This window comes from Dipodomys ordii, unplaced genomic scaffold, assembly GCF_000151885.1.
Source record: "Dipodomys ordii isolate 6190 unplaced genomic scaffold, Dord_2.0 Scaffold212, whole genome shotgun sequence".
NCBI lineage: Eukaryota > Metazoa > Chordata > Mammalia > Rodentia > Heteromyidae > Dipodomys > Dipodomys ordii.
In genome coordinates, this window is record NW_012267428.1 from 891,915 (window position 1) to 903,185 (window position 11,271).

Below are 11,271 nucleotides of genomic sequence, written 5' to 3' on the forward strand. Positions count from 1 at the left end.
CTAGCCTTGAGCCAAAGAAACCCATGGACAGTGCCCAGTCCCTGAGTTCAAGCTCCAGGACTGGGAAAAATAAAAATAAAAGATTCGGAGGGCACAGAAGTGGAAAGACAAAGGGTGAACAGATGCAGAAGTGGTGCTCACTAGATTCTATGTTGAAAATGAACCATGAAACTTATGGGTGGGTGGGAATGGGAGGGAAAAACAGAGAAGAGCAAGGGAAGGGGTGATGTAACTATAACCCCTCTACATCACCTTTAATATAACATATAATAATATAACATGTATAATATAATATAATAATAACAATTTTTTAAACGATGACTAAAATTGGCGCTGAGGCCAGGGAACCATGAGTTTGAAGCCAGACTGAGCTATGTAAGGAGTCCAAGAAAAGAAAGAAAATGAGTACAAAATAGGTATAACAGGAGGTAAACCAAAGTGATAATTGAGCTAGATGGTGGGACTGTTTTATAAATATTTTATGGTAAGGGCTGGGAGGTTGGCTCAGTGGTAGAGTCCTTGCTTGCATGCATGAGGCCCTGGGCTCAATTCCTCAGCACCACATAAGCAGAAAAGGCCAGAAGTTGCACAGTGGCTCAACTGGTAGAGCGCTAGCCTTGAGCTGAAGAGCTGAGGGACAGTTCCAGAGCCCAGAGTTCAGCCCGCATGACCGACCAAAAAAAAAAAAGTGACCAGGGACTGATACCTTGGTAGTTAAAAAAATATTTTATGTTAGAGTTTGTGCTCCCTACGTTAAAAAAAAAAAAACTTTTACTCATAAGGCGTGTTTTAAATAGTAGATGATAATTACAAGTAAAAATTAAAAATATAGAAAAAGAAACAATCATTCATCATTCGACTTAAAATATAACTGTACTGCTTACATTTTGGTGTGCTTCTAGTTAGTCTTTTAAAATTTGTCATTTGTGGGGCTGGGAAGGTGGCTCAGTGGTAGAGCGCTTGCCTTGCATGCCTGAGGCCCTGGGTTCGATTCCCCAGCACCACATAAGCAAAAAGAAAAAAGCCGGAAGTGGTGTTGTAGCTCAAGGGGTAGAGTGCTAGCCTTGAGCTGAAGAGCTGAGGGACAGCGCCCAGGCCCAGAGTTCAGGCCCCACGGCCGGACCCAAAAAAAAAAAATTGTCATTTGTATATTTATGTGCTCTGTGTCATTTTATCACCTTCATTTTGGTAATAGTCTTTCTGTCTAAAGGATAAAAAGCACCCTTTAGTAGATGAAGCTCTTTGTAGAAACCCATATATATTATTCAGATGCATTTTTTTTTAGAAATCTGATCTACAGAGGCCAGGTGCCGGTAGCTCACACCTGTAACCCTAGTTACTCAGGAAGCTGAAATCTGAAGATCGCAGTTCAAAGACAGCCAGGCAGGAAAGTCTGTGAGACTCTTATCTCCAGTTAACCACCAGAAAACTGGAAGTGGTGCTGTGGCTCAAGTGGTAGAGTGCTCGCCTTGAGCTGAAGAGCTGAGACACAGTGCCGAGGCCCAGAGTTCAAGCTCCACAACTGAACAAAGAAAAGAAAAACAGCTGATCTACACATTATTTTTTTATAGTCCTAGCGTACTGGCCTCAGCCTCTAAATTTCAGCTGTTTGGGAAGCAGAAGCAGGAGGACCCTAAGGTCATAACCAGCCCAAGCAAAGTTAGGAAAACCTTGTCTTACAAACTAAAAATGAAAGGTCTAAGAGCACAGCTCAAGTGGCAGAGCCCTTGGCTAGCATATAGAAGAAACCTTGGATTCAATCCCCAATATTAAGGGATAAATCATTTCTTCTACTTTCATTTCTGTTGTATGTTTTTGTATAAAGACATCATCAACAGCCAGAAAATAAACAGGTGGAAACAGTAAGACAAAAAAAATTTACAATTTTTATGGTATATCCACTGAGCCTACCTGCATGAGATGATAGGAAATTGCCCAAGTGAAGTCCATTTCCACCAGTAGAGCTAACCTAGCAATTGTGATATTAAGGGTCTGGTTTTCTAGTGCTCATTTCTGTGCAATCTGTGAAAAATGCAACAAGACCATTGTCATCACAGGCACCTCCAGGAAGTATGCCAATCAACGTTAGCATTATAAGGTCCAAATAAAAGGAAAGAAGGAAAGGGCTGGTAGAATCTACAATGAAAAATTCAAACAGGAACATGGGTGTTTGGAGTCCTGGCCCTTTTAAACAAATCTCGTCTGTCTTCATCCAACTTGGAATTCATTTCTTAGATGTTCTACCTATGTTGACTCAACAGTAAGGATGTTTATCACACAGACAGTGGCAGGAGAGATGGGAGAATGATGTAAGGGGTGACATTTGGTACTCACGAACTGACATGTTGAGACTCCCTTGAACAACTACTGAAGGATAATTTAAACATGAGAAATAAAAACAGCTGGTGCTGGTGGCTCACACCTATAATCCTAGCTACTCAGGAGGCTGAGATCTGAGGATTGTGGTTCAAAGCCCAGCCCAGGCAGAAAAGTCTGTATGGCTCTTATCTCCAATTAAACATCAGAAAACAGGAAGTGGAGCTGAGGCTCACAGTGTTAGAGTGCTAGCAAAAAGTGCTCAGGACTGACAAACAAAAAAAACAGAAACAAAAATTTTTAGAAAGTGACATTTTATGCAATACCCACACTGGAAATATGGCATCACGCACAATGTCTGCTCCTTATGAAACCTGGCAAGAAGCTCTAATTGCCCCCTATCATAGAGACAAGGAAACCAAGCCCAGAAGACTAAAGGACTTCATGTGGCAAGTAAATGGCAAGGCTGGGGCTCCTCTCTGCTCTGTGGGGTGCAACCAAACCAGTATTTTGCTTTTCTTTTTTTTAATTGTGAAAATACTGTACAGAGGGGTTACAATTACACGGGCAAGATAATGAGTACATTTCTTATCAAGCATTGTAGCCTCCTCCTGCTTTTTTTTTTCTTCTTCCTCTCTCTCTCCACTACCTCCTTCCCTTGAGCCCAAAACATCTGTTGAGCCAGAATAATTTGGTGGCACCCAGGAGGCTGGGGCATGAGGATTGTGAGTTCAAGGCTGACCAGGCCTGTAGCAAGCCTGTCTGGAACAGAATAGAATAGAATAGAACACAACAGAATAGAAATTGGTTTACCAATTCTAAGTTATACAGGCTTTTAATATCTCTGATAGGAAGATACATCATGAAATCCAATGTTTCTTCCTAGTTTTATAAAATTTTTGTTCCCATCCAGTGGTTCTGGGTGTAACAAATACAGGAATTGGTCAGCCAGGTGACATGCTTCAGAGAGAATGAAAAGCGCCCTTGGTGAAGAAAGTACAATGGTGGTAGCAGGTTGTATAAAGTCTGCCAGGTCACCCTCTGCTCTGTCTGCTGTCTCAGATCTCCATCCTGAACCCATCCTTTCAGAGGGGTTGATTACGAGTGTGTGCTGAGCTCTTCAAGTTCAGAACCAAACTCAGAACAGTTGAGAACCAAACACGTTAGCACTGCGTGGTGGTGGTGGTGGTGGTGAGGGGAAGGCCAGTAGGGGCCTGGAGAAAGTCAATGGGAGGATGGAGAACCCACCGTCTAATCCCCTCACTTCTCCCCCAGGCTGCTGTGAGGACTGGCTGGATGGTGCATGGAAAATACCTGACGCACATTCCACTCAGTCAATCACAGCTGATTGTACTCCCCACCCCTCTGGACCTGTTCCTAGTGTCTCCTCTCTGTCTTTCAGTCTAACAAAGTTCCCGTTGTCCAGCACGCACATCACATGCACCCGTTGACACCCCTCATCACCTACAGCAACGACCACTTCTCCCCCGGCTCCCCTCCTACACACCTCTCCCCAGAGATCGATCCAAAGACAGGTGAGTCTGCACGCAGGCAGGGGGGAGGGTAAGAGAGAACATAAGTTCAGATCATGCATTTGAATCTCCACCAGGTTCATGCCTTCCACATGTGAGCCTTGTGGTTTTCTCACGCGCCCCTCCCGCCCCTTCCACAGCAGCGTCATCAGGATTGAAGCAAATGAAAGAGCTGAGAGCCAGTGGCTCATGCCTGCAATCCTAGTTACTCAAGGGGCTTAGATCAAGGGATCAGGATTCAAAGCAAGACTATCCAGAGTTTATTTCTCTATGAATGAGGGAAATTGCCCTCTCCTGGGGGTTTCCTGACCCTCTTACAAGATGCTCATTCCTGTCTCACAGACAGCTATCTGGAGGTACTTAGCCCCACATAGGTGGAATCTGAGTAGCTAGAGAGAAGATAGATTTGTCTTTCCTCCCTGGCTATAACGTTGGGGATGGAAGGAGAGGATGAGGGAGGAGAGAGCCCTCCAGACTCCAGAACACCTCGGGGGAAGGAGAAAGAAGCTCCCATTTGTGGTGAAGTTGCTATGTTTGGGTGAGTGAGCAGCTGACACCTCTCTCTTTGGAAGCAGGAATCCCTCGGCCCCCTCACCCGTCTGAGCTGTCACCATATTACCCACTATCTCCTGGAGCTGTTGGACAGATCCCCCATCCCCTCGGCTGGCTTGTCCCACAGTAAGGAAACTACCATCTTTCTCGCCCTCCTTCCTCCCTGCTCTCACCCTGCACAGCTCGCTCCTGACTTTCCCACCTTCCAGCCCCTGTTTCTCAGCCCCTCTCCATCCCAACCCTGAACTTCCCAATGTCTGGCCCTCACAGGCAAGGACAGCCCATGTACTCCCTCCCTCCTGGTGGCTTCCGGCACCCTTACCCTGCCCTTGCCATGAACGCCTCAATGTCCAGGTGAGTCCCAGGGCTGGACTATGAGACCACCTTTTTCTTGTCAGTTAGTGAAAAAGAACAGTGTTCCCCTCCTCTGCCCCCTGCTTATCAGGGACATCTCGTGCCCCATACTTCCTTCCTTGTGGGGTAGAGTAGAACCCACTGGATCATTCATTTCTCCTTTCTCCAGACAAGAACTTCAGTCTTTGCCCTTTATCCTGACACCACATCCACCACAAAGGCCAGGCTTTGTGGCATGAGTATTTTGAGTATGACACTAAAGCCAGAGACAAGGAGAAAAGATACTTTTCCCTGAAATGAGTGGGCAGAGCAGATGGGAAAGGGGATCTTGTGTCTTGGGGGTGGCTCCACCTGAGAATGGAATCTCCAGTGTCACCCATGACCAAATTCTGCCTGGCTCCTGTCCCTCTGGCCCTGTGCACCTTTTGTGGTTTTCATTGTCTCCGTGCTTCCAGTGCCAGATCTGGGAGCCTCATGTACTGTGGGGAGGAAGCATGTGGCGAGGTGTTCCCCACACCTGAGACTCGGCCGGGGCAAAGGTATCTGCGTGTTTGTGTGTCTCTCTGTTGTAATCTCTCTCCATTTGACATACAGCCTGGTCTCCAGTCGCTTCTCCCCTCACATGGTGGCTCCTGCCCATCCCGGCCTGCCCACCTCAGGGATCCCCCACCCAGCCATCGTCTCCCCAATTGTCAAACAGGAGCCAGCACCCCCCAGCCTGAGCCCCGCGGTGAGCGCGTAAGTAAGAGGCGGGGTGGGGGGGGACGGAATGACATAGGCAGCACGGACCAGTCTCCGAGCCGCAAATGCCATTTGTTTTTCTCTCCTGGTGGCACTTGGCAAGCAGGCCACAGCTTCCCTCCACCTCTCCTGCCCCTCAATGTGTGTTCATTCCTCCCCTTGCCCCCTCCCCCGGCTCCTTTTCTTTTTGTACTGGTCCTAGGGCTTGAACTCAGGGCCTTTTGCCCTCATTTGGCTTTTCTAGTCAAGTCTATAGCTTTTGCCACTTGAGCTACACCTCAGGTTCATTGAAGATAAAAGGCTCATGGACTTTTATGACTTATGACCAGGCTGGCTTTGAACTTTGATCTTCAGATCTCAGCCTCCTGAGTAACTAGGATTACGCGCATGAGCCCCTAACATGCAGCCCCCTTTTGCCTTCCTGTACCCCCATCTTTACAGAGACTTAGTGCCTCTGTTTGCACTGTAAGAAAAACTTCACAGTTGTGTCCTTGAGGCTGAAAGAGAACCTGAGACCACTTTTCATTTCTGTCCTCTCCTTGTCATCTCACAAAAAAGTGAGGCCGGGAGAGGACGAAGTTTCTCTCAAGGCCAGGAAAGTCCTCTTACCCAGAGGCACCCAGCGGGACCCCACCCCATTTCCTCCTAGCTGCCAGTTTTTGGAAGAGTTCCTCTCAGTGTGCTCTCTGATAGGAAATGACTAGGTAGGTCTTCAAAGGCTATGGTATGGGGTGATTCGGAGCATGGGAACTCCATGAGGAAGATGCTCGTTTGGGGAAAGCAGTCATGGGCTGCCAAATTAGTGGCCAAGCCTGTCATGATTGGCCCACTACTTTGAGGAGAGGCTGGGACAGGGAAGTGGGTAAGAGCTGCCCTATGCTGACCTATGCCATGTGCCTCCCCAGGAAATCCCCCGTCACCGTGAAGAAGGAGGAGGAGAAGAAGCCACATGTGAAGAAGCCTCTGAATGCCTTCATGTTGTATATGAAGGAGATGAGGGCCAAGGTGGTGGCTGAGTGCACCCTGAAGGAAAGTGCGGCCATTAACCAAATCCTGGGAAGAAAAGTAAGTCCCTCCCTTGCCCCCACTGCCCTGCAGGGGTCTGCCTCTTGCCCTGATGGCTCTATATATCGGTTCTCTATCTCTCTCTCTCTCTCTCTCTCTCTCTCTCTCAGTGGCACAATCTGTCTCGAGAAGAGCAGGCCAAATACTACGAGCTGGCCCGGAAGGAGCGGCAGCTTCATTCCCAACTCTACCCAACCTGGTCAGCGCGGGACAATTATGTGAGTCAATGCCAGGCAGGGGGACACTCAGGCCCCAAGAGCTACATCTGCAAGAGGCAGAGGGCAGAACAAAGCTGTGCTTGTTCGCTGAAAGGACTCAAGGGAAAAGGCCATATTTCTCTAGGAATATAAAACAATTTAAAATCCCTAGAGGGCCTCAAGATAGCCTGAGGGTAGACTTCAGTTGTGCCCTGTGTAGGCACTGGTGGCTCATGCCTATAATCCAAACTACTTAGGAGGCTGAGATCTGAGGATTAAGGTTCAAAGCCAGCCCAAGCAGGAAAGTCCACGAGACTTTTATCTCCAATTACTAAAAACAGCCAGAAGTATAGTTATGGCTCAAGCAGTAGATAGCCTTGAACACAAAAGCTCAGGGACAGTGTCCAGGTCCTGACTTCAAACCCCAGGAGTAGTGCGTGTGTGCGCACTTGCGCGCACACACACACACACACACACACACAAAGTTGTGCCTTTTCCCAGTTGAGGTGGTTCCCTAACACTTGGTACAGTGCTGACTCCCCAGAAATTGGATCTCTAGACACAGGCTCTACACCTGAGGCTCAAAGACCAATGTGCAAGCCTCAAGAACCCATCTGTGCCGGGCACTGGTGGCTCACACCTATAATCCTAGCTACTTAGGAGGCTGAGATCTGAGGATCGTGGTTCAAAGCCAACCCAGGCAGGGAAATCTATGAGAATCTTATCTCCAGTTAACCGTCAGAAAACCAGAAGTGGCCCTGTGGCTCAAGTGGTAGAGCACTAGCCTTGAGCTGAAGAGCCGAGGGACAGTACCCAGGCCCAGAGTTCAAGTCTCAGGACCAAAAAAAAAAAAACAAAACACCAATCATCTATAAACTCCCTGAGACTAGGCAGATTTTTGAATGTACATTCATATTTTTTTTCGAATAAGAGGATACATAGACGCATCAGTTTGAGGACTAGAGGCTCCTTAAAAATGATCAGGAGCAACTGCTCTAGGGGGAAGAAATGAAAGAAAATATTCTGCATCCAGGTGTGGCAGCACACACCTGTAATCTCAGCACTTAAGCAGAGGGTCTTGAGTTTGCAGTCACAGCAAGACTACATAAGCAAGCCCTCCTCCCTCCCCAACCCCACCCCACCCCACAAGAAGAAAAAAGAAAGCAAAGGAAAACCATCCTAAAGGCCTTCTAAGAAGGAAGTTCCTCTCTGACCAGCTGGTGTTACCAATTCCTATGGCCATTTGTTTTTCAGGGTAAGAAAAAGAAGAGGAAGCGAGAGAAGCAACTGTCACAGACACAGTCACAGCAGCAAGTCCAAGAGGCAGAGGGTAAGCCCAGGGCCCAGACCTCTACTTCCCTCTCTCCTGTCTCAGCTACACCTGCCTCTATGGATTCTCTGACTGCTTCAGTGCTGCCTCATAGGGGAGTGCTCCTCAGCTGTACTCAGTGGAGGTCGCTGTGGCCTGCCTTTTTAGAGATGATCAATTAAGGGGCTTGGAAGCATTTGCCTCATGTGTGTGAAGTTTCAGGTTCAGTCTCCAGCACACACACACACACACACACGCCCAGAGAAATTCAGAGACTTTGCCAGTTATTCTGCTTCTCTTCAATCTTTTCTCTTTAAAGTACAAGCACTTAGTTGAGTTGAGTTACATCTTAAGGGTAAGGTTTTAGAATGACTGCCTAAGATAAAAATGGGTTGTGGCCACAGGAAAGTGGCATGTTAGAGATGTACAGACCTCCTATTGGTGGATTCAGTTGAGTAAGATTTCCCTTTAGTGTTTCTTTGGTTGAACACCAAAAGAAAAAGAAAAATAGTTTACTTTGGTTTAGGAGTCACTTTGTGCCAAAAATTTATTTTATTTTTGGTTGGTCATGGGATTTGAACTCAAGGCCTGGGTGCTGTCCCTGAGCTCCTTTTGCTCAAGGCTAGTGCTTTACTTTTGGAGCCACAGTGCCACTTTCAATTTTCCGGTGGTTACTTGGAGATACGCAGGCTCATGGATTTTCCTGCACCCAGCTTCGATACTATCTCTTGATTGCAGAATCTCCTCTAGCACAGAGATGCTCACACTGTGACAGGTATACAGGTCACGTCCCACATCTCATGCTCACACCAGGACCCATATGTGACTACTTACCCCATCCGCAATACATTCTGTCTTCCCTGACTGTACCATAAACCAAAGATTTTAAAGCACATTGTACGAGATTCAAGTCCCCCATAGAAAATGGCATTGTCTTTGTATTTAAACTACACACACACTCCTGCATCCTTTAAATCATTTTTAGATGCCTTATAACACCAAATAAAATGTAAATGCTGTGTACATTGTTGTTATACTCTGTTGTTCAGAGAAAAATGACAAAAAGAAAAAGAATTACATATTTAGTACAGGTGCAGTTATTTTTTTCTGAATCTTTTCCATCCACCATTGGTTAAATCCACGGCTGTGGAAGCCATGGATTTGGAGGGCCAATTCTGCATGGATATAGCCTGGGCTCTGACTCTTGTCTCTGCTCTTCCCAGTACTACTTGTGGCTTACTTTCTGGTGTTTCTTTCTCCTAGGTGCTCTGGCCTCCAAGAGCAAGAAGCCATGTGTTCAGTACCTGCCCCCTGAGAAGTCTTGTGACAGCCCTGCCTCTTCCCATGGCAGCATGCTAGACTCCCCTGCTACCCCCTCTGCCGCCTTAGCCTCACCAGCTGCACCAGCTGCCACTCACTCAGAGCAAGCTCAGCCCCTCTCCCTCACCACCAAGCCAGAGACACGGGCCCAGCTGGCTCTCCACTCAGCTGCCTTCCTGTCAGCTAAGGCTGCAGCCACTTCGTCCAGCCAGATGGGTAGCCAGCCTCCTCTCCTTTCCCGACCCCTTCCTCTAGGGTCCATGCCCACCGCTCTGCTCACCTCTCCCCCTTCCTTCCCAGCCACACTCCATGCCCACCAGGCTCTCCCTGTGCTACAGGCCCAGCCCCTTTCCTTGGTCACCAAGTCTGCCCACTAAGCCGGCCTCCCCCCCATCCCCCCCGCCCCCGTTCCCCACTCCCAATCTATGCAGGCTGTCACATGACTCATTGAGTAGTAATCATTCAGAAGAAGAAGAAAAAAAAAGGAAACTTTATTGGTCAATATTTGACCACTCTGGACTGTTTTGTAAAGTGACTGGTAACAAACAGTGCTTTACATTTTGTAGATGTAACCAGTAGCTGATCTTCAGGCTTTTTTTTTTAAATAAAAAAAAACAAAAACAAAAGCAAAAAAAAACCAAAAAAACAAAAAAAAAACCTTTACAAGAAAGAGAACTGAAAAGTAGTGTGTTATTCTCCCTGTGTGTGCTGTGGTGGACGTATCTGGGCAGGAGACACCTTCTCTCTACCTCTCTACTATCTGCCCTTCTCTCTCCTCTTCAGTCCCTGCCTGTCTGAGCTTTGGTGTTCAGGGTCACCAGAGCCTGAAGCTCTTGCCTGGTGCCTCATCTGAATCCATTCCTGTTCCCCAGCCTGTTCTTACCATGTGCTCAACACCATGAGCTCTTCCCCTTTTGTCCTCTGCCCAGTGTAAGGCTGTGACCATGTGTGATGACACCTTGGCCTGATTGCTTTCCACCAGCATCCCTTCTCCCTTGGTAGGCCCATACTGGCCAACCTCCAATTCATGCTGGAGAAATAGGTCCCCTGAAATGGTTCCCCCACCCCCATATTTAAAGGGACTCAAGGTGCCTGTCATTTCCTCCATGAAGAAGTCAGTGTTCCTCTCTCACTTACCAGTTGAGACCTTCCTGCTCACAGCCTAGAGTGACAGGCAAGACCTGGACCCAGGGTCTGGCTCCTGTCACCTGAGTCTGTGCCAGCACAATCTGCCAAAGTTTCTAAGACCCTCTGCCCTCTCCCCAACACTTCACGTGCTTCTGTGTGTATTTCATTTTTGTTTTTAATGGTTTTTTGGAGCAATTTAAATTCCCAATTGTTTATTTTCACAAAAGAAAATAAAAATGCAGTTGTAAGACTTCTTTGCTGGATGTTTCTTCAGTCTTTTGGTTGAGCCGAGCTACCTTCTTCATACTACGCCCTGCATATGATTTTTTTTTGCACCCCACCTGTTGGAGAGGATATATCAAATATGTCCTGCTAGGGGTAGGGTTAATGTTAGGACACCAACCAGGGAATCTGTTTTACAATGGATTTATATCAGCTTGCCACCTAGGATCATTTTGTTTATGCTTTTGACATCCATTTGTCTTCTAATTGTCAAGATCTGTCAATCCTTTGTGTGATTTCTGCTAGCTGACTCTGCAACTAAAACTTAGTATAACCACTTTATTGAGATATGTTATGATTTACCCATTTAAAATAGTGCTCAGGGCTGGGGGTATGGCTCAGAGGAAAAACACTTGCCTGGATTTGCATCCTCCCCCCCCCTTGCACGCGCGAGCACACACACACACACATACACAAAATGTGGAACCATTTCAGTAACTTTTAGTTTGTTGAGTTGTGTACCTATTATCACAGT

The 11,271-nt window shown here is 47.1% G+C and overlaps 1 protein-coding gene across 1 annotated transcript in view; it reads left to right on the forward strand.

The window, feature by feature from the left end:
* The window catches only part of Tcf7l1 (transcription factor 7-like 1 (T-cell specific, HMG-box)), a gene marked incomplete at its 5' end in the record, with an annotated part of 171,165 nt that extends 161,142 nt beyond the window's left edge, over window positions 1-10,023 (forward strand). The window contains 8 exons of the mRNA XM_013035436.1: window positions 3,719-3,851; window positions 4,424-4,526; window positions 4,671-4,754; window positions 5,349-5,492; window positions 6,401-6,560; window positions 6,671-6,778; window positions 8,012-8,087; window positions 9,330-10,023. Coding sequence (XP_012890890.1) covers window positions 3,719-3,851; window positions 4,424-4,526; window positions 4,671-4,754; window positions 5,349-5,492; window positions 6,401-6,560; window positions 6,671-6,778; window positions 8,012-8,087; window positions 9,330-9,763 — 1,242 coding nt within the window. The remainder of the gene's footprint in view (window positions 1-3,718; window positions 3,852-4,423; window positions 4,527-4,670; window positions 4,755-5,348; window positions 5,493-6,400; window positions 6,561-6,670; window positions 6,779-8,011; window positions 8,088-9,329) is intronic.
* Window positions 10,024-11,271: the final 1,248 nt, after the last annotated feature.